This window comes from Eretmochelys imbricata, chromosome 27, assembly GCF_965152235.1.
Source record: "Eretmochelys imbricata isolate rEreImb1 chromosome 27, rEreImb1.hap1, whole genome shotgun sequence".
Classification (NCBI taxonomy): Eukaryota; Metazoa; Chordata; order Testudines; family Cheloniidae; genus Eretmochelys; species Eretmochelys imbricata.
This window is the reverse complement of record NC_135598.1, coordinates 12,994,074-13,018,712: the sequence shown is the minus strand read 5'-3', so window position 1 is coordinate 13,018,712 and position 24,639 is coordinate 12,994,074. Positions and strand designations below refer to the sequence as shown.

General features: G+C 54.3%; 3 protein-coding genes across 3 annotated transcripts in view; 2 read left to right on the top strand and 1 right to left on the bottom strand.

Annotated features, from left to right (window-relative positions):
* GRB7 (growth factor receptor bound protein 7) overlaps positions 1-11,803 on the bottom strand; it is a 45,517-nt gene extending 33,714 nt beyond the window's left edge. Inside the window, exons 1-2 of the mRNA XM_077806303.1 lie at positions 11,660-11,803; positions 4,949-5,039 (exon numbers count right to left, since the gene is read on the bottom strand). Coding sequence (XP_077662429.1) covers positions 4,949-5,039; positions 11,660-11,803 — 235 coding nt within the window. The remainder of the gene's footprint in view (positions 1-4,948; positions 5,040-11,659) is intronic.
* Positions 11,804-15,509: 3,706 nt separating this feature from the next.
* Positions 15,510-16,556, top strand: LOC144257842 (nuclear factor 7, brain-like). The gene has a single exon (XM_077806012.1). The coding sequence runs from the start codon at positions 15,510-15,512 to the stop codon at positions 16,554-16,556; it is 1,047 nt and encodes a 348-aa protein (XP_077662138.1).
* Positions 16,557-17,179: 623 nt separating this feature from the next.
* Positions 17,180-21,691, top strand: MIEN1 (migration and invasion enhancer 1). The gene is made up of 4 exons (XM_077806474.1): positions 17,180-17,266; positions 18,554-18,651; positions 19,740-19,816; positions 20,414-21,691. The coding sequence occupies exons 1-4, from the start codon at positions 17,208-17,210 to the stop codon at positions 20,495-20,497; spliced, it is 318 nt and encodes a 105-aa protein (XP_077662600.1). The 5' UTR covers positions 17,180-17,207; the 3' UTR covers positions 20,498-21,691.
* The last annotated feature ends 2,948 nt before the right edge of the window (positions 21,692-24,639 follow it).

Genomic DNA, 24,639 nt, shown 5'->3' with positions numbered 1-24,639 from the left:
TCTCGTTATCAGTGGGGGAAATCTCAGGGCAGGGGAAAGGGCTGCCCTGCATGTCGGGCCTCTGTACCGTCTCCCTCTCCATACACAGCCCCCTTCCAGGGTCCGGGCTGATCCCTTTGCTCCTGCTGCATGTGCTCAGCAAAGGGGCTGGGAGTCCCCTGCGTGACCTGGCACCGCGGCGCTGGGCTTCGTCCTGCCGAGCTTATCTGCCCCTCCATGTGCTGGGGGCGTGTGCCTAGTATGCTCCTGGGCCCCGCGCAGAGGCGTGACGCAGCTTTGCACACGGCGGTTGTGCACAGTGACTGTGCATAGCGCATGTCTGTGTGCAGGGTCAGGAATCAGGGCCGACGGCAGAGCCCAACTCCGGTGACCTAACCAGGGTAGCTGGTCTGTAACAGGCTGCCTGACTGGTGGGGAGAGTCAGCGGACTGGTCTTAAGCCAGCAGCATACACAGGTCACTGCTTGCGTCACCTGCAGGAATAATTTATTCACAGACATGATAGCAGCCCTGCTCCTGCCTTCGATCCAGCCTTGCCTTACTCCAATTAACCCAGTCCTAACCGCTGGCTCTGAGTGCTGACTTCTGCTCTAACCACTCGGCATGACTGCCCATGTCCTCAGTGGTGGGTGTGCATAGTCCGTGTCTGAGTTCAGGGCTGGATGCGTATTGCAGGTTTGTACATAAGACCATAAGAGCGGTCAGACCAATGGGCCATCTGGCCCAGTATCCTGTCTCTGACAGCAGCCAACGCCAGGTGCCCCAGAAGGAATGAACAGACCAGGGAATCATCAAGTGACCCGTCGCCTGTCGCCCATTCCCTGCTTCTGGCAAACAGAGGCTAGGGACACCGTTCCTGCCCATGCTGGCTAATAGCCATTGACCGACCGATCCTCCAGGAACTTACCTCGTTCTTTTGTGAACCCTGCTCTAGTCTTGTGCAGGATGGCTGTGCAGGGTGCAGGTCTGAGTGTGGGCGGCGTACACTGGTGCATGGTGAGTGTGCATTGTGGGCATACGTAATACTGGCTTGCAGGCAGGCGACCTGTTTGTGCCTCCCACATGCTCACACCCAGGTGCCTTTGCGGCTGCAGGGGTGCCCCCTCCAGGTGGCTGGTGCTCTTAATCGAGAGACGTTGTGCGTGTGCCCAGCCAGCAGCAGCAGAGTTGTAAATCTTGACAAAGTGCTGGGACAGCATTTTCCACCAGACTCTTGTGCAATGTGCAGGGATTAATGTTCAAAATTCAAAACACAATCAGTGCCCCCCCCACCCCCGCCCCCGCCGTCCTCTCTCAACCCCGGCCGTGGAAGAAACAACTGTGACAGATGGGGAGGCTTCAGAGCTAAAAAAGACCCACCCACCCATGGTTCTGCAGCGCTCATTCCCCACTTCTCCCTCTGCAGCTGGAGGAGAGGGCTTGGGTGGGGACGGCGGATGCTGTTAAAGCAGCCATCGGCCTTCATTGGGCTGGGGGAGGCAGCCCCATCCCCTGCGTGTCTGTTGCCCGACACCTGGCCCCAGCTCTGCGGGCTAAGTCCAAGTGCTGATCCTGGCTCTGCCCCCCTCAATCTTGCCTCAGGCAAGTCACTTTTCTGCTCTGTGCCTTGGTTTCCCTTGCCCTGGGGTCGGGACAGCAACATGGGGACAGGGAATCAGGCTTTGTCTGTTAATTCTGTGCAACGCCTGGACAATCCATGACAATGCAGAAGTCAGTGCCTCAGTTTCCCCTCCCACCCTGTGTCTGTTCAGACTGTCAGCAGTCTGGGACAGGGACTGTCTTGCCCTAGGTTTCTGTGCAGTTCCTGGCTATGCAGCTGGGTCCTCTGCATTCTGCTGCCACACGAATAATAAGCAATAATCCCATTAAACCCATTCTGAGGTGCATGGGGAGCTGGTGTCTAGACCCCTGGCAACAGGAGGGCTTGGAGCACTCTAAGCTGGCCAGATCCCTCGACAAAACACTCCACAAATCACAGCACCCAGTGGATACAGAACCGGACTGTAGCAGCCGGATTTCCTGGCAGGAACCTAATGCAGAGTCCTGTCCTTCCCTGCAATGCTGGCTCCAAGCACTGCTCCATCCAGCCTGGTAGGGCTTCTCCCGCAGCACCATGAGGCCTGTTACCCTGCAGAGGCCTGAACCTGGAGAGGAAGGGGGAGTTGCCCATATTGCACTGGGCCAGTTGCTCACTGCTGCCCTTTCAAGTGTGGGGAGTAGGTCAGGATTCCTCGCTGGTCCCTGCGCAGATGGGTCCATGCTGATGCCCCTTTCTGAGTCCGGAACGCCCCTTCCAACAAAGCCCCTGTCCAGATCACCGAGGACAGCATACTAATGCTCTCTGGGCGATCTGCCAGCGCACACAGCCCCAAGCAAGCAGTCTCTCGGCTCTCTGCGCCAACGCCCTGCTAGGGAGAAGCGTAGCCTGAAAAGCAGTGCTTAGGCGAGACCAGTGTCCTCTAACGACAGGAGCTGGCCGTACTTTTCCCCTTCGGCAGGAGAGCGGAGCCTCTAGTCTAGAGGGTAATAGTTGACTCTTCTGTGGCAGGATCTCTAAGCACTTTACAAGCTTACTCAGCCTTCTGCTGGGAAAGAGGAGAGGGTCGTTCTGCTCATTATTTTACGGATAGGGAAACTGAGGCACGGATATGTTTGCACAGCACCTAGCACCTGGCCCATGACTGGGGCTCCTAGCTGGCACCTCAATTCAAATAATTAATAATAAGGGACCTAGCACAGAGAACTGGCAATAGAACCCGGGTGTCCTACTTCCCAGGCCAGGTGACTTGGCCACAGAGAAGCTGTCACTAAGTCAGAAATCCTAGAAGTCCTGGACTCGCAGTCCCCTGCTCCAATGCGCTAGGAACTGCTCTCTTTCCAGAGCTAGCTAGGAATAGAGCCCGGAGCCTTGAGGCTCTGTGCTGGCCCTTAACCAGAAACCACCATCCCTTCTTCCGAGAAACAGTCAGCCCTACATCCGGCCAGTTTGGGACTCTCCCAGCTCTGGCCACTCTGCCCAGCCCAGTGACCATACCCAGGGCACCAGCCCTACCTCAACGTCTGCCCCCGTCCGCTGAGACACAAGCCACAGAGATCAGCTAAAACCAGCCCGTGTGGGTGCGTTCCACCCCCTCCTACTCCACCCTCATCGTCAGTCGAGGCTGAGGCTGCTCCACCAGCCTGAGAAATGGCTTGCTGAGAAGATGCAGGGCGGGAACTCCTGGGAAGGAATTGGTCAATCAGCCTGACCAGCCAGTGCCTCCTGCCAGGCACTGAGTCAGCATCCCAGGCTTGGCCCTTGGACGTGCTGATGCTGGTTATAGCCCTAGGCTGGGACTCTGGAGACCTGGGTTCAATTCCTAGCTCTGCCCCAGATGCCTTGTGTGACCTCAGGCTAGTCATGTCCCCTCTCAGTGCCTCAGTTTCCCCCCACTAAAGGGAGATAATGATTTTCTTGCTTAGTTAGCTCTTTCGGGGAAGGGACTGTCCCATGTAGATGCAGCACCCAGCAGTCTCTAAGCATGAGTGTAATACTCCCAGAACCCAAGCAGATCCTCTGCTCAATAAATCAGCTGCAATCCAGCATCTCCTGCAGCTTCCTCCTCCCTTGTCGGGGCTCCTACCAGGAGGGGAAGGGAACAAGCCCTGTAAATTCCCCATCCCTGATTCATGCTGCCTCTCCCATTCGCCCAGGCTGCTCTTGGCCTGTTCCCCCACCCCTCTGATGATCCCAAAGAGCTTTGCACGTGTTAACCCCCTGCCCCTCTCACTGGGAGTGGAGTCAAGACATTGATCCCCCTTTCACAAGTGGGGAAACTGAGGCAGAAGGGACATGTCCCACATCATAGAGCTGGGAATAGAACCCAGGAATCCTGGTGCAGAGTCCCCATGTCTAACCGGTAGACTCTGCTTCCAGAGCTGGGAATAACAGAATCTAGGAGTCCTGGCTTTCAGTCCTGAGCTGGGATTAGAACCCAGGACATCTCAGCTCCTCACTCAGTCCCCTGGGTCGCCCGTGTAGCCACACCGGTGTGCTCCTTTAGCACCCGGGGGTGGAGCAAGAGCTTCTGGGTTCTGCCTCTAGCCGTTGCCCTGCTGGTCCGCATGGCGGAGGCGGGCAGTGCCGTGAAGCCGTCTGTGGCCCAGGGTCAGTGTCAGCCTTAATTCCCGGCTATTCACAGCCCCCTCTTGCTTTTACCCAAGTGTTGCAATTACACAGACTGCCCACCGGGTGGCAGCGCACTCGACAGAGGCCTGCGCCCAGCATGGGAGCAGGATTAGATCACTGGCTGGGTGTTGGAAAGCGGGGTCCCCAGCAATGGGAGCATCAGCTGGGCCGCTCCCCCAGGGCGTGCGATGCAGCCTTGGCTGGGCAGGGTGGCCCTCCGAACACGGCCTTTGCCTCAGCGCTGTTTGAAACGCTCCTGAACCGTCTCTTAGCAACAGTCCCGCACGGGTGGGGCAGAGTCTCCTGGCCAGGCTGTGGGATTGCAGTGCCCGGGGCCAGGAGCTGGGCTGGCCGGCGGGGATGGTGGGGGGCAGTGTCCGGTGCACTCCAGGGAGAATGCAGCGCTCGTGGGGGGCTGGGGCTTAGAGCCCAGGGCAGGGAGCCAGGATACCTGGGTTCTCTCCCCAGCCCCGTTTCCCCATGTGCAGGGCAGGGAGGATGACAGTGAGCAGGGTTGTGAGGCTCCTTGGGACCCTGTTTCACAGGAGGGTCTCTCAGCTCCCTGGGTTTTGTCACTGGCAGGGCTGGATTTACACTTTATGTGGCCCTAGGCACTACCTTCATTCCCCGCCCCCCCCTTCCCTACAGCTGACCTTTGTGTTTTCTGTAAAAAAAAATTAAACTTTTAACCCACTTTTAACTTTTAGGTACCCCGAGGCACGTGCCTACTGTGCCTAATTGGAAATCCGGCCCTGGCCATGTGGGGCGGGGAGTTGCCTACCTTTCCCCTGGCTCTGAGCGGCGAGGCGGAGCGATCTCCCTCGGATCCAGGCCCGAATCCTGCGCCCCGACAGCCCCATCTCCACATTCTCCTGTGGGAAAGGACAGGAAGGGTCCCTCAGCCCCAGCACGCACAGCTGCCCACGGGGCGCCGGGAGAACACCGGGCACCCAGAGGGAGAGCCACCAAGTGCAAACAGCGATGCAAGAAGCTCCCCAAACCCTCATGAGCCCAGAGTCCATGCAGCCCTCAGCTTCACTACAGTGACAGGGGAGGGCCATGGGAACTGAGTGGAGGCCCCCCTCTGCCCGTCTAGATTCTTATACTGCACCCATCACCATGGTGTCTGGGCATTGCTCTTAGACGGTCACTGCATCCCACCAGGCCCTGCCGGTGAAAGGCTCTGGCTCTCCCCCACACACACACACAGCCGCGGTGTTGGCTATAGGCATTTTATGTGACACCCTCTTTTCCCTCCCTGGTGCCAATTGTCTATAAACAGCAGTGACCCTGAAATCAGTGCCAGGACTCCCAAGAGTGGGCCTGAGGGACCCACTGACCTGCCCCCCACAAAGAGAATTAGCAGTAAAGTGAGAGACTAGAATCCCCCATCTGTCGGGGGCAATGAGCCCACCCTACCTCACCCATGGCGCCCACTTCCTAGCGCTCGCCTTCCGCGTCCTCTTGTCCTCTCCTAGCAGTTATGACCATTTCTGTTCCAAACCACCGGCCCCAGCTGGGAGCCTTATCTGGGCTCTTGGTTTGCTGTAATTTACCAGCTATAGCTCGCTGCTGCTGCTGGCTTTGTGCAGAAGGGGAAAGAGAGACTGAAGGAGAGGGATCCTTTGCACTGCATCTGCACAACAACCCCCCCCCCACACACATGCACACATACACTCCTACCAGCACCCACAAGCTCTTGAGGTGCCCCCTGCATTTTCTGCTGTGAGCTGGGGCACACGCCTTTCTAGACCCCCAGCGAGGACACGTGTTTTAACCACCTACAAATATCTTTCATCAGAGAATCTCATTTTGCTTATCGAACATGAATTAATCCAGCCTCAAAGCCTGCCCATCCTTCGAGGCCGAGATCAGTAACTTCACTTTGCAGCGGGGGAAACTGAGGCACAGTGTGCTGAAGTGACTTGCGTGTGGCCACAAAGTGAGTTAGTGGCAGACCTGGGAATGGCAGAAATTCTGCCAGCTACACCTGTGCTCCACCCCACTTGTCAAGACTCCCTCCCATAGCTGGGAATAGATCCTAGGAGTCCTGGTTCCTAGTCACCAGCTGTCACTAGATTAAACTCCATCCCGAACACAGGCCCCCAGCCAGAGCAAAAAGGAGCAGTAAAGTTGGCCTATAATAAATTCCATTTTAAGCAATGAGTTAATTTAACTGTGAGTTTTTCCTGGGAAGCTAATAAGAGTCTAGCTAATCCTGCAAAATCTCATGTTTGTTCCCTGCTGGGGACCAGATTGGAACCTAAATGTTAAAATTTGTACAGTGCCTTTCACTGAGAAAGATCCCAGTCCGTGTCCCAGGCTGTATACAGAACAACTGAGGACGCAGCCACCTCTGGGGAGGTGGGGTGAAAAGTAGCGATGGGGAGAGAATAACTTGGTGAAGAATTCAGGAGCAAACCCCTCAAATTAGGAAAAGCACCAGGAGTGTCCATGGAGGAGGAGCTGGATTTTCTTTCTTTTTTTTTTTTAAACTCAGCCAGGTGGCTTTAGTAGGAAGCTGATAAAAGGCACTGGGAAGGCTGTGGGGTCCATAAGGTGGTCTCTTTAGCTGTGGGTCTCAGGTTGGTTTCACCATTGTGCATCTTCCTTGTACAATAACCTTGCAGCCATCAGGTGGGGAGAGATTGGTTCCATTCCTGGTCCCATCACTGACTTTCTCATTTGGCTCTTGGGCGAATCCCTTCCCCCACCCCTTTGTGACTCAGTTTCCCAATTTGTAAACTGGGGCTGAGGGTATTTACCTGCCTGCCTAGCAAGGGACTGCGGTCATTAATTGTCTGTGAGTACCAGCCCTGGCTTTTATTGAGGCCAATTCGCACAGACTTGTAGGGATAGGAACTCGGGGTGATTTGTGACTGTCTGTTCCCAGGCTAGGGTCCCTATCCGAACATCCCACCCACCCTACAAGTGTCACCTCATCTTGAAGCCCCCGGGGCAGACGTCTGACACTGTCAGGAAAGTCTGCCAGAGGGTGCTGTAGAGCAATATACGGTTCTCTGCTCCCCAAGGAGACAGCTGCCTCCAGTCCCGGCTCAGCAGAGCAAGAGGCCAAACAGGGCCTGAACCCAGGTGTCCTACCGAATGGCCCAGGGCGCTGGCTGGAAGGCCGACAGGAGCTTGTCTGTGCAGGCAGCAGAGCTCTCTTGGGGGCCCGTCTCAGACTGGAACAAGTTCCCGTGGGAGCCAAGAGCCCTCCCAGATCTCCCTGCCGTCGGCTCCTGGCGCAGCGGGCATTCCTGTCAGCTGCGCTCGCTGATCTCTGCACAGAGCTGCACGGACGTTCCCAACCCAAAGCCTGCCCAAACAAGCCACGTCAGGCCCAAGACACCCCCAGGCAGCGGGAAAGAGAAGGGACCACAGGGGACGGATGTTAGCCGTGTCGCTTCGTGCACAGGTGGAGGAGGGTGCTCAGGTACCGGTGACCGGTGCAGGATAAGAACCTGACTAGATTAGTCAGCCCGCTGCTAAGGGAGAAGAGGGGTGTAGACGTTCTTTCGGGGGGGGGGAGGGGGGCTGAAAGTCCCTGAGAAGCAGGAATGGAGAGGTGGAGTAACAGGTTCCTCGCTGGTCAGGGCTCAGCTCAGTTCCCAGGTGGGCCCGCGTCCGCATCCCGGCCCTTGTCACCCTCCCACTGGAGAGTCTCAGCAGAGAGGTTCAAATGAGCCCAGGGCAGGGCCTGGAGGAAGTTCTGTGGAAAATTAAGGCCCCCCAGTCTCCAGGGAGCCTTTAATTTCACCAGGGCTAACTAAATATTTGGGAGGAGGAATTTCTGAGCCAGGGTTGCCAATCTGAGGCGGGCTCCTGCATGGAGTTAATTTGCAGCACAGGGTTTGTCAGACTGGATCAGACCAGAGTCCAGTTAATTCAGTGTCCCGGCTCCAACAGGGCCCAACATCAGGCATGAGAACCCCTCTAGTGGTCACTTATGGAATAACCCCCATCAGTTAGAGGCGATCTTGCACCCTGAGGCCAGCAGGTTTATTTCCCATTCAAAGTTTCCTCCTGGTTATTTTTACTCCTTTCGGTTCTAATGCCAGATATTCTTGTTCTCTATGTAAATGCCAATCCTTTTCTAAATCCCGCTAAGCTCATTGATATCATGTGGCAGGGAGTCTCACCGGCTAATCATACTTCATCTGAAAAAATATTTCCTTAAATCTGTTTTAAATTTGCCTCCTTCTAATTTCACTGACTGTCCGATTTCCCCGACCAAACATCACATGCTCTAAAAAGCAGTGCCATGGGCATCCGAGCGGTGCTGGCATCCAGGCGGGATTCAAACGGGATGAAATGAGGGGGAATCTATGGCTCCCTCCCTATCCCAAACTCCTGCCCAAGGGAAAGAGACCTGGCTGGACCAGTAGATGGCGGCACAACCAGGGCTGAGGCTGGATTGGAGCGGTGATAATGAATGAGGATGTTTCCCACAATCCCCAGAAGGGGGCAGGGGTAACCCCAAATTGATCAGAGTACAGTCCCTCCACCTCTACCGTCCTCCTCCCCCAAGGGCCCCAGTGGTTGGGATTGACAGAAGCTCCCGTTTTACTCTCCCAAGCCCCCCAGGATTCTCAGGCGAATGGTCCTGCTGGCAAAGCAGCCGTGAGATCTGGGTTCCTTTGGAGGCTGGTGCCTGCCAGCCTGCTCAGTCCAGCAGGGAGAGTCGGCCCTGGCGTCCCGAGGAAAGAAAAAGCCGTTTATAGCTGTACAATTACAGCGCTAGCTTGGCTGCTGCCGCCTCCCATTCCCATGCAGCACAGAGGCTGAGCTTAGGTTTCCAGGAACAGAAAACTGCTTTCCAGGAACGTTCAGGAGAGCAGCGATTCCAGGCGCCTTCGCAGGCCCGGCCTCCTGGGGAAAAACCCAACAGGACGCAGCAGGATGGCACGCCAATCCCCCGGGGCCGGGAGCAGCCGAGTGCCAGGCCTGGCGAGCCGGGGCTGCTCTGCATCAGACCCATTCTGCTCCCCAGGCTGTTCTTTCCCCTCACTTCTGCGCCCCGCCCCACTCTCGCTAAGGCCACCTGCGAGCCACGGCCACGTGGGCTTCTTAGCCCGAGCCTGCTGGCTCAGAGAGCAGCCAGCTTCGGCTGGGCTTTGCGTTGTGTTGTCCCCCGTCGTGCCCAGGGTTTGTCTACACTGGAAAGAGAGGGGTGCTCTTGACTCCCGTTAAAATAGCAGAGCAGACAAGGCAACTGTGCTGTCAGCTCCAGTAAAAGCCGGGGGGGCAGCCTGGGGTTGAAGGCAAGCTGCTACCCCCGGTTCAAACTGCAGTGCTGCATCCTGACCGCTGCTTTAACCTGAGGTAAAACCCCTCTGTTCCTGCAGCCTAGATGCACCCTCCGCGCAGATCCGGTGGCAGCAAATCTCGCAGACCCCCTGGTCATCAGCAATCCTGCTGGACCATGCAGGGACTGGGGGCAGCTGGGGCTTGGTGATGTGGGGCCTGCCGCCGGCTTTGGCCCTCGTGGTCAGTGTGGCTCATGGATATGGGCTCCGTGCTGCTCTCTGTACCGGGCCCAGGGCGGTTGCTCTTTCTGATGCCTGGAGGGGAGGGCGTGGGGCCATCAGAGAGCACGGACAATGGCACAGGGTGAGGGGGACGACAGCAGCCTGATGGCGCAACGGGGGGGGAGCGGGGGGAGGGATAGCTCAGTGGTTTGAGCACTGGCCTGCTAAACCCAGTGTTGTGAGTTCAATCCTTGAGGGGGCCATTTTGGGATCTGGGGCAAAAATTGGGGATTGGTCCTGCTTTGAGCAGGGGGTTGGACTAGATGACCTCCTGAGGTCCCTTCCAACCCTGATATTCTATGATTCTATGGCAGCGAGGGTCGATGGCACGGGGCAGGAGAGAGGAAGGGAGCCTGGGTTACCGGCTTCGGCTCAGCGTCTGGTCTGCCTCACTGGCCAGCGCTGGCTGCTGCGGGTCCCCCGGAGCTCTGGGAAGCCCCTTGACAGAGGTCAGTAAATCAGCAACACAATGTGCCATTACCACTGGCCCTGCCAGGCGGAGGGCAGGCCCGGCCAGAGCCCCCCCGAGATGTCTGTACTCCACAGGCCCCCTGTGCAGGCCTGACCCCTCTGGGCCCTGTGCAGAACCACTCCCACCCATCCCTGGGTCCCAGCTCCTACAGCCTGGGGTCAAACGTGAGCAGGCCACAACGCTCCCGCTAGCAGCCAGGACAACCCTACGCCTAGCCGTTCCCCTCAGCACCTGCACCCTGTCAGCACCATGCATGCCTGTCGCCCCTCCTCCATGCACGCTGAACCCCCGTCCGTGTACACCCATGCAAGAGTTCTTCCCCAGAGGGCGAGGGACTCCAGACGTCTGCCCAAAGCCGCAGCTGCATGGCAGGGACCGATGCACCGCTGGGCGAGACAGCCAGAGGCGACAGCCCTGGAGGGGCCTGGACAGGATCCCATGCGGCAGGCAGCAGAGGGAGCGGGGAGGAGGAGGGGACGCAGAGAGGCTGGAAGGAGACCAGGGGGCTGAGAGCAGGGCTGACACTATGCCTGGGAACACCTGGGTCTGAATTGTGGGAGCTCACGAAGGAGCCGCCTCTTGCGATGGGAGGTGAGGCTAAATTCTAGGGGCTCCAGCAGCCTCTGGAGGATCAGGGAGCCGGAGCAGGTTTGAGATTTGGTTCTGAGGTGGGGATTGTTACTGTGCTGGATCTGGGCTTGCGTCCTTATGTGCCAGCACCCCTGGTGGCTGCCAACTAGTCTCCACGCGTACCTGCTGAGGCTGCTTAGCCAGTGCCTTGCCGTGCAGATCCTGCTCCCGCTGGACTCCATGCAGAAGGGAGAAGAGGGTGCTACTGACGACAGCGGGAGCTGGCTGGGGCCGTGAGAGCCCTGCCGATGTGACGCCGGGACTGCTGTGGGGTGGGCAGGTGCACGCATGCACTTCGTCTATGGCCCCATCGAGCTAAAAAGAACTTTAGAGATCCTGTCCTGAATTCAGGGACCGTCTGGGCCCGTGAACCACTTGATCCCCATATCCCTCCATTGTACGGGTGGAGAAACTGAGGGACAGAGAAGCGACATCATTTGCCCAGTGCAGGTGTCTGAGGTGGGATCAGAACTCCCGGCTCCCAGCCCAGGGCTCAGCCCGAACCTCTGCAGCTGCACGTGCCAGATGTACACAAGCGTCTACATATCTGCCGTGCATCCATGTACGCATACACATTAGTGCAGGCGTGCACCTCCACACAGACACATGCGTCCGCGCACGCCCCCAGGCACACGGATTTGTGCACACACACACAGCCACGTGCACCTGCAAAAGATTGACACGCCGATTTATACACTGGCAGGGCTGGGTCCCCAGGCGGGCCGGCAGCAGGCCCAGAAGCTCCCAAGGCTGTCCCTTGTGTCGCCCCTGCCTCTTAAGTGGCGTTGCGAGTGTCTCGCAGCAGGTGGGACCCTGCGCTGCAGAGAGGAGATGGCCCCTTGGGGGAGGGAGCGATTACCTTGCAGTGGGAGGTCATGCTGAGTGTCCCATTCTGCTCAGGGTACGCCTGCGCCTTCCCTGGGGGGCCCCGCTTGCCGGGGCAGGCGCAGCAGAAGACCACCCCCGCGGCCTCCTTCCAGTGGAGCAGCCTGCTCTCTTGCATAACCCGATTCGTCTCTCCCGGAGCCGGCACTCTTCCGCGGCTTCCACCCGACGCCTTCCCAGGGTTCCCCCACCCCGTTGCTGCAGCTCTTGGGCTAAATCCCAGTGCCCTCCACGTGGTTTTCACAGGCTGCCTCCCCCCTCCTTTCCTCTTCCCCTCTTTAATTGGCAAACGGCCCCATTAACAAGGGCGGGCTCCAAGGGCCCAAGCTTTACTGCCATCCGCCCAGCTCCAGCCCCAATTCCGAAATGACTCAGCTGGCCGAGCGGGCAGCTCCCTTCCAGCCCTGCACACGCAGCCGCAGCGAGGGCCCCGAACACTTCACACTCGTGTGATGATAGAGCTGGATGTTTCAAATAGTGACAAGACCAGCGCTGAGCCGGGACCTCCCCCCGCTCCGGCTTGCCGGCCTCCGCACCTGCCTGCCCCTGGGCTCCCGTCCTTCTCCCTTCACAACCAGAATAAAGGGGAAGCCAGTTGTTCCGTTGTGTGCTGGAATTCCCATGTGCTGACGCGTAGAGCGGCACTTACCCCCGGATCCTGAGCACCGCAGACTCCACCTGGTGCCAAGCCATGTCACGAGCTATTTCTGGCTGCCGGAGGGTGAGGGGAGGCAGGACGTAAGCACTCAGGATTCCTCGCTGGCAGGAAACCCTGGACTCTGCCACCGACTGGAAGTGGCGCATTGAAGAGAAGTGGGGGTGGGAAGGCACCCTGACCTACTGCACCCTGATGTGCCCCACCCCTTTAAGACACCATGGAGCACCCTGCTGCTTGCGTGCGGGTTACCAATCAGGGTCAGCCTGGTTTTGCCTGGACCCAAGGGGCTCCTGGCACCTTCAGCCTGCTGCCAAACATACTCACCACCAGCGCTGCAGCAAGGAAAGGGTTAATGGCATTGCCACTCTCCTCGGGTATCTTACCCTGCCCCTGCGTGGTGCTTTCATTTATAACAAGGGCAGCTGCACTCCAGTGGGGCTGTGCCCCTCCAGCCATTGTGCTGGCACGGGGAGGGATGCTCACTGGTTTGTAACTTGGCTTTGCAGGACGCTGATCCCGCTGGTTCAGATCCTGGCTCAGGACAGACCCAGGGACCAGCGGATCAGGGTCTCACATAGGGTTGATCTAAACCCTGGAGATCATGGTGAAACCCAAGTGCAGTGGGGCAGCAGCATGGTTCGTTCTCCTCACTCTAGGGGAGGGGCAAGGCCTCCCTTGACACTTCCCATTCCGCCACCTGCTCAAGTGAGGGGTAAAATCTGGGGCCTGTTTTTCAGGGAGCATGGGGAGGGCTGGAATTTCCTGGGGAAGAGGCACTGGAACCAGAGACACTGGGGGGTACAGCAGCACCCTCTGGCTTGAAGTAAGAGTAGCCACCGAATGCGGAGCTTCTGCCATGTACAGGGGTTAGGGTTTTGTTCAGTGGCTTTCAGCAGCCGCACCATACAAATTGTTCCAGCCCCGTCCCTGACAAGCTCTGCTGCCTCTGGTCCCATGGGTGAGAAACGCCAAGGCCACTGATTTGTTGGTTTCTCTCCTCTGGCTTTATAATCTCAGAGCTGGATCTGCAACTCCAGGTGCCACCACAGATTTACAAACCTGCACTGCGAGAGAGGGGTGGATATTCCATCCCATGGCACCTCCAGTTCTAGACTGGATGCCTTTCTGGGAGATGTTTAGCCAAATGACTGGGTTCCGTTTAGGGGTAACTGGGTGAGATTCTCTGGCCTCTCTTATGCAGGGGTCAGACGAGATGATCAAAAGATCCCTTCTGGCTTTCAGATCTATGCACCTATGGACAATGTCACCATCTCCTCACCCTGTATACGGACCATCTGCATAGAGCAGGGTATCATCGGCCAGCTATGACTGAGCACAGCTCCACTTACTCCAGAGGCAAACAGCAGGTCAGCTGAGGCAGCCCGTGGCTTGAAGAATCTGCCTCTGGCCGCTGGTTTTAAAAGTTTAGCTGGATTCCGCCTTACATCCTGCATGTTGCATTGTGCACAGTTGCTACTTGAGGCAGCTTTGTCCCACCCAGCCTCGATGCTGCCTTGCTGCGGAGATTTCACGCACCCACAGACCAGGAGGCATTAGGGTGAGAGAGAGGAAATGAGGCAGAGGTGAGTGTGACGGGGATCCCTGGGGTGCAGCCTGGGACCATGGGATCGCTCTGCCCCCTTAACTCTCCAGCCTGGGCTGTCTCTCACAATGCTTTGCTAGTGACAAACAGCAAACCCCTTCAGGTGCTGTGATCACTCAGCACAACCTCATGTGGAGCCCCCACACCCAGCTAGATTGCATGAATGCTCCCAGAGCCACTCATGAAACACATAGAGAAAGGCACCAGCCAAATCCCCGCAGCTCCAAGCCTTGTATCTCAGGAATATACCGTCCTGCACTGCTCAAGACAAGCAGTGCAAATTTATGAATTGATTCAACACTTCATCAGTGGAAAGTGGATATACACCAGCCTTCGCAAAACCTGAGCAGATTTGCCACATACTTCGTACAAACTCACTGGTAAAGATAAATAGTAAAAGAAGTTTATTGCCAGAAAAGGTAGATTTTAAGTAATAAGTGATAGGCAAAAAGTCAGAGTTAGTTACCAAAATAAAATATATTATATTTATAAGCACGCAGTCTAAACTCTCAGCTCTATTAAATTGGGCAACATCTAGATTAAGCAGTTTTTCTCACCCACTGGATATTGCAGTCCTTAATATACAGGTTTGTCCCTTAAACCTGGGCCAGTCTCCTCTGTTGGAGTCTTCAGTCTTCTCAGTGTCTTTGTTGCTTGTGGCATAGGTGGGGGGCTGGAGAGAGGCCCAGCATGTGGCCAGTGCCTGTTTTATACTCTTAGTTCATGTGCTTGGAGAACACAAGTCCAGGCATGTCTGGTGGGCATTGCTTGTGGGCCAGGGAAGGTTGAGGAATTCCCCTGGTATGGCCTTATGCAGGTGAGTCATTGCATTGTAGCTCCGTGCTGGACAATGGCTGGTGATGTTTGCCCAGCACCCACCGGGGGTTGGTTACCTCCCTTGTCATTATCTCCCTTGTCATTGTCTCTGGAGAGCTAGTATCTGGGCACCTCCCAAACCCATAGCATATTTTAGTGACAACCATACAGGACATTCTCATAACCTCATATAAATTGATGATATACATATTTTGATGGAACAATAGGTTTCAGCACACCATAACCTTTCCCCTGATACCTCACACGGCCTGCTTTATATGCAAGATCACAATTCTATATAAATGAGGAATATGGGGGTTACAGGGCGCTCCCCCATGGTATAGAATGTCACAGTGAGAGAATCTAGATGTGCTCAGATGGCAGGCCTGGTGGGTATTTCAAACTCAGCCTTTATTCCACTGCAAGCTTTGTACTGTAGATAAGGAGAGGTCTCCAGCCTTTGGCAAACACCAGCAGATTTCACAAGCAACGAGTACCTGGCTGGGCTCCTCCCACTGCATTCAGAGAAACTGAAACTTATGCACTACTTAGTGAAGAACTGGTAACCAGGACTTGTCCCAGGGCCAGTGGGGCTGGGCTTTGCAGTACCTTGCTTCCTGTGCACCGTGGACAGCTGTTGCCTTTAGGAAGTGTAACCCTGCTGGAGTGCCCCACCGAAGGGTTGCTAAATTCCCATCAGTACAGCTGAAGCAGCAGAGGGACGGGAAGGAGGGCAGTGGTTCTGCCATGGAGGCTCCTCAGAGGCACCCAGTGGGGCAGAGTTGTGATAAAGAAATAGAAGACGTGGTCTGTAACTTCCTGGAGGCTCAAGAGGGTGTGGAAAAGCTCCAGAGCTGCTACAAGAAAAGGATCCAGGCTACTCAGAACGACCTGCAGTCGCTTCGGGAGGAGGTGATGGGGGACTTCCGAAAGATGCACAGCTTCCTGTATGCTGAGGAGCAATCTGTGATGGCCAAGATTGGCCAAGAAGAGAAGCAGGTACTCAGCCGCCTGGAGAACAGAGTGACAGACATCACCAAGAGGGCAGCTTGTGTTCTGGAGCTAATGGATTACTTGAGTGAGGTGGAGGACCATGATGGGCACCTAACAGGTATGGCTGATAGCCAGGTGGATCATCTAAAGGCAGAGCTGACCAGGCGTAGCAAGGAGCTGAGACACTACAGGCCCGCTGTCCTCTCCAGCCCTTCTCTGACATACATGGTTTGTAGAAGGATGCTGTGCTATGTGATGCGGTCTGCTCTGGAGCGCCTCACCCTGGACCCGAAGACAGCCCATTCGCACCTGCAGCTCTCCGAAGACCTGAAATCGGCAAAACTGGGACCCAGTGCCCAGGCTGTCCTGGAGGACCCCCAGCGCTTTGAGCCATGTCTTTATGTCCTCTGCTCTCAGGCTTTCCGCGCAGGCAGGCACTACTGGGAGGTGAGCGTTGGGGGCAAAAGCAACTGGGTGATTGGGGTAGCCAGCCACTGTGTCAACCGCAAGGCAACAGAAGATCTCAAACCTGAAAATGGATACTGGGCCCTTCGGAAGATACCCGGCAACCGTTACTATGCCCTGTCCTCACCCCCAGCCCTCCTGACCCTGGATTCCAGCCCCACGCAGGTGGGCATTTGCCTGGACTATGAGAGCGGCAGGGTTGGGTTTTACGACGCCGAGTGCATGGCAGAGATCTGCACCCTCGGGGGCAACTTCCAGGAGCCCTTGCACCCTTTCTTCTGCCCCGGCCTGGTGCTGGCCGAGCAGGACTATGAGCCTCTCCGGGTGTGCAGTTAGAGCAGGGAGAGGGAGAGCGGCCGCACCGCCACTGCTGCCCCCACCCTGGTTCCCTCAGCAAATGGGGGGCGGGGGGGCGGTCTGGGGGGGGGCGAAGTTAACTGCGAAGTGACGGTTTCAGATCGGCGAAAGGAAAGAGGCGAAATAAACCAAGTGCTGCCCCGCGACGCCTGGGCGAGTTTCATTTGCGGGGGGCTTGGGGCGCGAGTGGGATCAGGGGATCCTGGCCCAGGGCCCCCCCAGAGAGGATGAGACGGGCTTTCGCAAGCAGGAGGTTCAAAACGCGGGCGGGCGGCGGGCAGGGGTTGGGGAGGCGCCCGCAGGGAAACAAAACCTGGGCCGGGGGGGGTCTCCCCAAAACAAACACGAGACGGGGGTGCCTGGGCCTGAGGGGCTCGGCCCCTGTGTGTGGGAGGTGGGGGGGGAGGGGGATCAGTTATGGGGGGGGCTGGTGAGCTGGGGGGGAGGGGGATCAGACCCGGGGGGGGGGGGGGGGCTGGTGAGCTGGGGGGGGAGGGAGGCTGCAGTTCCCCGCCCCGCCGCCAGGGGCCGCTAGAGCGCGGGGCCGGCGGCGGCGGGAGAGGCGGATCCCGGAAGCGCCCCCCTGCACGTGACCAGGGAAGCCGGAAGCGCGAGCGGGCGGGGGCCGGGATGAGCGGAGGGTCCGAGCCGGCGGCGCCCGCCGGGCTCCGCATCGTGGTGGAGTATTGGTGAGAGGCCGGCCCCCCCCCCTCCCCCCCGCGGGATGGGGCGCTACGGGGGCGGCGTGGGCAGGGGTGTTTGTCGTGGGCTCTCGGCCGGGTGGGTCCTAGGGGGGCTCTAGGGGGCTGGTGGGAGCGTTGGGGGGTTGTTGGGAGCATTGGGGGCTTGTGTGGGCTCTTGGGGGGGCTGTTGGGAGCATTGGGGGGGCTGTTGGGAGCATTAGGGGGGCTGTTGGGAGCGTTGGGGGCTTATGTGGGCTTTGGGGAGGCTGTTGGGAGCATTGGGGGCTTGTGTGGGCTCTTGGGGGGGCTGTTGGGAGCATTGGGGGCTTGTGTGGGCTCGTGGGGGGGCTGTTGGGAGCATTGGGGGGGCTCTTGGGGGGCTGTTGGGAGCATTGGGGGATTGGGGGTCTCGGGTTGGAGGTTGTGTGGGCTCTTGGGGGGGGCTGTTGGGAGTATTGGGGGGCTCTTGGGGGGGCTGTTGGGAGCATTGGGGGATTGGGGGGCTCGGGTTGGAGGTTGTGTGGGCTCTTGGGGGGCTGTTGGGAGCATTGGGGGCTTGTGTGGGCTCGTGGGGGGGCTGTTGGGAGCATTGGGGGGGCTCTTGGGGGGGCTGTTGGGAGCATTGGGGGATTGGGGGGCTCGGGTTGGAGGTTGTGTGGGCTCGTGGGGGGCTGTTGGGAGCATTGGGGGGCTCTTGGGGGGCTTGGGTTGGAGGTTGTGTGGGCTCTTGGGGGGCTCTTGGGAGCATTGGGGGGCTCTAGGGGGTTTTTGGGGCTGTTGGGAGCATGGGGGGTTGGGAGGCTCGGGTTGGAAGTTGTGTGGGCTTTTGGGGAGCGGTTGGGAGCATTGGGGGGTTGTGTGGGCTCTTGGGGGGTTGGAGATTGGGTGGGCTCTTGGGGGGCTGTTGGAGCATGGGGGGTTGTGTGGACTGCAGAGGGGATCTTGTCATGGAGGGAATGTGGTGGGGGAATGTTTAGTGGTGGGCTAAATTAGGCAGATTGGAGTTATTGGCAGTTCACAGAGAGGGGACTGTAGTTTAATGGGTGCATAGGGGGATGTGAGGTTCAGTGGGAATATGATGGGGTGATGGTCTTTAGGGGGATGCCCCATATCCATTCCACCATCTTTGCGTGTTGCTCTGCAGTTCAGCTCCCACTAGATCTTTGCTCTGTATAGCAATGCATTGAAATTTGTATTCCTCATGTTAGCCTCTCAGCAGCTCCAGTAGCCTCTCCAAAGCTTTACCCTGTGTGTGTCTTTTTCAACCATCTGTTTTTCTTCCTTTTTTATCAGTGAGCCCTGTGGGTTTGAGTCCACTTACCTGGAATTGGCAAGTGCAGTGAAAGAAGAGTACCCAGATATAGAAATCGAATCCAGGCTTGGGGGGAAAGGTAGGATTTTCCACCAAACTTTCGCAACTACTTAGGTGCTACCATGCCAACCTTGCAGCCTCAAAGCTTTGTCCTCTAAAGGCCACCTAGGTGACATGTCTTGTGTATTGGCAAATAATTCAAGGGTGAAAGGGGTTAAAAGTGCAGAGAGGAGGAGACTGCTTTGGTCCCATACACATGGTTTTCCTAGAGGATATGTAACTCATTGGGCCAGGACCTGCTAACCACAAGAACTGCCTCTTTCTGCAGCCAACTGAGAATGTTGGGCTCAACAGGAATGCAGCAAGTGATGGATCTCAGTTTGAAACCTTCAGGACCGTGGGGCAGGGCTTTTTTGGTTGAGATTCATGGTATGGAATGCCCTTTTACCAGTGACCTGCTGGAATCTGCATCTTCTAGGGCCCTGGGCAGGACAAAGCTATATGCATATAAAGAATCCCCTTTATGTTTGCTACACCCCAGACCAGTCTTGTCTTATCACGAGGGACTCTACGCCACATATGCACACGACCCAGTCTGTCCCTGCTTAGCACATGGTGTCTGACAAGGTCACTGCCTCAGACCAAGTGATGTGGGCAGTAATCTTAATGGGGGAGAGGATACTTAACATTATTCAGGTGGGTTCAATTGTACGAGGATGTTGGGATATTACTGTACACAGAAACTGATCTTTAACTGCAAATTTGAAGCTGTGTAATCTAATACAGCAGGACTCCTGGGTTCTGTATCTGAATGTCGCGCCTTTTGGGTGACCAGGGGCAAGTCATGTGGCTTGCTTTCCTCTTCTGTAAAGCGAGGATAATAGTTCCTGACCTCATGGTGAGGTTGTGAGGTGTAGGACATTTTATGCAGCTCTTTGAGATCCTTGGATTAAAAGCACATATTTTAAGACAGACCTAGCACAGGCTTATAGCATAGCATCAGTTAGATAGGTTTTTCCTTGTTTGCTGTCTGTATGCTTAAACTGACTGAATGCCCTGATCTTCAGCATTGAGTAAGTGATCCTGTGGGACTGATCAGTGAATTAAAAATGTAGTTTGGAAGTGTCTGTGGATTGTTACAGCTCGGTTGTGTTTACTGTTTTTAAGGAGCCTTTGAAATTGAAATCAATGGGCAGCTTGTCTTCTCCAAACTAGAGAATGGTGGCTTTCCTTATGAGAAAGATGTAAGTATCCAGATCCCAGCTTGACCCTTGCATCAGCCTGTGTGGAATGTGCCTATAGGGACGCTCCTGTTTACAACCACCCCTTTCTGACGGAGAAGCTTTCTATTTTTGGAAGTGACAGGCTTTTCAAAGGCATTTCATCATCCTAGGGCTTTGCTACTCTCCTCATAATGTATCAAGGCACATTTCAAACTGAAGGGCATGTTATTACAATCAGAACCCTGCTGCCTGTAACAAGAATTCAGACACCATCCTGGACCCTGCTTTAGTGCAGCTTAAACCACAAACTGTTGTCTGCCTCTAATATTACTTGGCTTAGAAACTTTGGCCAGCATTTTCAAAAATGAGTAGTGATTTTTGGATGCCTGGCTTGAGACACCTTTTAAGGTATCTTGATTTTTCAGAAGGGGGGTGCATAGCATCTTCTGAGAGTCCAGTCCTTGAAACTGTTTCAGGCTGAGCCCACAAGATCAGTAGACACTACTGCAATTTTGGCCCATGCGTGTGGAGAGGGCTCAGTAATTCTTCTCCATTAGAGGCCTATGGGAGAATCTTTGGAGGGATTAATGCCTTTCCATGCTGTCTCTTGTTCTCTAGCTCATTGAAGCAATAAGAAGAGCCAGAAATGGGGAACCACTCGAAAAAATCACCAACAGCCGTCCCCCCTGTGTCATCCTGTAGCCCCGGCAGCACCCTCGTCACTACATGTGTTCTGTTCTGATCACCTTCAGCTCTGCCCATCCACTCTTAAATCTCATTACCTTGCTGCTTTGCTCCTCTCTGCCTTCTGGCTTAATTATTTTACTATATGGCCAGGCAGCATCATGTGTGGAAGAGACATCAAGGTAACTTGAATCTCTAACGTTGCTGTACAAAGAGGCTTGTGAGGAATGGCATCACATCAGGTGACTTGGGACTGGAGATGGGTTAGCTGAGAGCTTACTACATGTTGCTGTTGGGGAGGAATGACTAAACTTTGGTACTACTTTGTGCATGCCCTCTAACCCCAGACAGCCACCCAAACCCCAAGGAGGAGGAGAGCAGCCTCATGCCATCATTTTCTACCCCCTTCCATTCCGTAAATGTCCCCGTTTCTCCTATTTCTGTAGCACATACATGGGCAACTTCTTGCCTTGCTGTCACCCTCCCTTAAAATCCAAGTAGGTTGGGTGGAGTCTACCAGAGACCAGATTGCCCTTCCTGTCCCCACCAGGGGTTCTAAGTGCGCTGAGGAAGCTCTGCCTGTTTTGGTTAGCACTGTGGTAACATGGAAATGAGAGAGGCTTCCTGCCATAGAGTAGGAGATAGTCAGTGTTTTGGGGCAGAGAACTGACCACAGTGGTTATGAAGACCTGGTGATTTGGATCAGAAGGTTTTAGAGAAGAACTGAATTGTTCTTAAATGCTAAATACTATTGTTAATCATTTAAAAATACCCTTGTCACTGTTTAGACCAGTGCTAAAGCAGGATCAATTAGACATCAGTTTTTGGATAGTAAAATCCCTTTCTTATTTTCCTCTCCTCCTGCGAGAACCATAATTAGTGACTGACTTCTAATTGCCCATCTGCTCCCTGCAGAAAACTTCCCCCTCCACTCCACTCCACCCCTCCTGTTTAACACCCAATTTTCACTTTTCTATTGTCATGACTTTGCCCTTTGACACTGAATGCCAAGGGGGTGAATGAGCTAAAGGATAAAGTGCTAAGTGACTTAAGAGAATGCTGGTGTTAAAGATAAGAACCTGGCAGTGCCAATGAAATTCTGGCTACCCAGTGTCTAATTTATGCTTTAAGGGAGGGTGATTCTATTTATTAGACTGTGTATTAAAAAAAAAAAAAAAAGCCAGTAGTAAATAAAATCACAGTAAAACCTTGTTCCTTTTTTACTTTGTCGGGGAGTATAAATGACCAGGGAGATTATTACTGTGTTATAAGATAGGGGTACAGTGCACTGGGCTATGAAAGCTTTGAAACTCTAACTGTGGTTACAGTAGCGGGCAGGTGAATATTGTTCATGGATTTCAGTCACCTGGAACTCTGGGTTGCCCAAAATATGTCGCTTGAGGGTTGCAACCCCTTTGATTAGAAAGGTTGTTCAGAGAAAACCGTTTTATTTGCGCTTGTGGGTGCCGTATGCTAGATGAATAATTTTGCACTTGTAAAAAGTGTTTTTGTGCACTGAGATAGCGAACGATGTAAAATCCTAGTGGAGACAAAAGGCATAGGGAGCTTTTTACCTGCATGCAGCTAGATGAGGTCAATCCCTGTACCCCCTGAGGTTGATCTGGTCTAGCTGCATGCAGGTAAAAAACTCCCTATGCCTTTGTCTTCACTAGGATTTTACATCGTTCGCTATCTCAGTGCACAGACACACTTTTTTTTCTGGCAGCGAAGACAGCTTCATTTTACGAAGAGAGAACCTGAGGCAAAAGGCCAAGGGACTGCCTTGAGTGCAGATGAAACGCGCAAGTTTGCTATCTCAGTGTAGAAACGCACTGTTTTTGCAGCAGGTACTCAAAGGAGATTTTCCTAAAGGGTGAAAGGATTAGGCCTTGTCTACGCTGTCAGAGCGTACACTTGAGTGCTTCAGTGTAGACACTACCTACGCTGACGGAAGGGGTTGTCCCATTGTTGTAGGTAATCCAGCTCTACACAGAGAATTGGGTCGGTTTAACAATGCCACTCAGGGGTTTGGGTTTTTCACACCCCTGACCGATGTTGTTAAACCAATCTATTTTTCTAGTGTAGACCAGCCCTAAGTTAGTGTTTAGAAATTGTGCATACACAGGAAGGTTAGGCTCTGAGTATTTCAATGCCAGTATGTGTTCCCTGATTAGAAAAGCAAATGAGTTAAAAGATAGAAGGTGAACAGCTCAGATGTGTTAATGTTTCACAGCTAGCAAGCTCCTTGGCTCAAAGCATAATGGCTGCTGGAATATACAGAAGACAGAGCTGACAGGATGGGCCAAGTGCTCATTAATATCACAAAATGCTCTTTCTCTCTAGTGAAAACAACATTGACGAAGAAATTTGAGACTGTCTCCTTCAGTTAGCTTGGCTGGAGACTTGGATAGGATTCATAGTTCAGCAAATTGGGCAGAAATATTTCTTCTCAGATTTTTCTTTAATGGCCAGAAAAAATTACTTTACTCTCCCCTTTGGTATGTTTTCCATCTTAATGAGGATGGGAACTAGTTTGACTGGCCATCAGGCTCAGAAATGCTGGTCGGATTAATTGTCCATGGCATCTCAGAGAGAATAGACATTTCTGTTCTATCTTTGTGGTTTTAATGTACTCCCCACCACGGTATCTGAGCACCTAGTCAGCCCAGAGGAGTTTATAATCGAGGTTAAACTGAGCAGTTGGCCGATTCTAATCAAACCATTCACTGAAAAATTCCAGGTTGAGAAATGCTGTTGGTTACCTTCACTTTTTCCAGCAGTGAGTCAGAAAGGTGGATGTCTTTTCAGGTAATGCAGGTGAACCGGTCCTCTTAGTAGGATTCATTAGTCATTTCTCAATGAAGACTGGCAGGGACTGGAGGCTTCAGATCTCCTTTCTCTCCCATCAGATGGCTAAATTGGATTGAATTACTCATCATAATCATTGTTTAACATCAAACAGATGTTAAAGTAGGCCTTGGCAGAAGGGCTTTGCCATGTGTCTGCCTCAGTTTTCCAGCCTATATAACAAATGACTTAACCTAGATCCCGGTTCTGAGGGGTAGGTAACGTGGTTACATCCCTTTGCTCTCCTGCACAGGGGGGTGCTACAGCAGTGCTAAGGGTTACTATCTGCTGCGGATGCTGAATGCTCAATATTCCTACTTCTAAAAGTTTGCTGAGAGGAGAAAGTAAACAGCAAACACATTTGCCTCACACAAGAAAGAAAGGAGATGTGCACTCTTGGGGGAAAAACGCTTCAGACAAATAGAGTAGAAAAACAATGTACAGTCAAATATACAAATAGTTTTGATACAGTTGATTAAAAACAATCCATCAGTCACCTCGTACAATGCATAAAACTAACATTTTTAAACAGGATCTGGGGATGTCTTATCACAAGTCAGCTTATCCCCCTGAGAAGTTTTGTAAGAACAAACTTCTCTCTAGCACATGTAGGTCTGGGAAGGTTTGAATTGAGAAGGGCCAGGTGGAGGGTTTGAATGTTATCTAGGGCATTGCATGACAAACCAATGTAAACCTAAACCGATATAGGGAGAGATTGAGGCTTTAACAGAAGTCTCTGGGGGATTACCACACTGGAAGACCCAAGCCAGTTTTGGAAGTGGATCATTGCTCTTTAGTGTCATATGTGGCCCTCTTGAATAATTTGGAGGGGCAATGAGTGACTGCCGATTTAAAAAATAAATACTCCAGGTAGAGGGATGAGGAAGCCATTGCATTTATGCGGACAGTGCCACTTCAGTGGGAACAGGCTGTGCTCCTTCCTTTTAGTTCATTGTCTTAAAACAGGAAGTCAAAGCAAGCATGACCAGCTCAGTGGGTGATCTCATGGTGTGAGAGGTTGTACAGTAGCAAAGCAATACCTGTCTCCACCCCGCACCCGTTTCGCAGAGCTTGGACAGAGGCCTGGTTCCCAGCTCCACGGGCAGTTGGAAAGAAGGTCTGTTGAGTAGGTTGCTGTAGCTGCTGGACACAACGGGAAAGGACTGGTACCCTGATCTCCATTCCTTGTCTCTCGTTCCCATCCTGTTCTCCAGAATGGGTGCTGAATTGGACAGCTGAGCTGTCCTGTCCTTGGCCAGTAGCTGTACTAATAGTGGTCTGGTCATACCTCCTCCCTTGCTGCTCTTGATTAC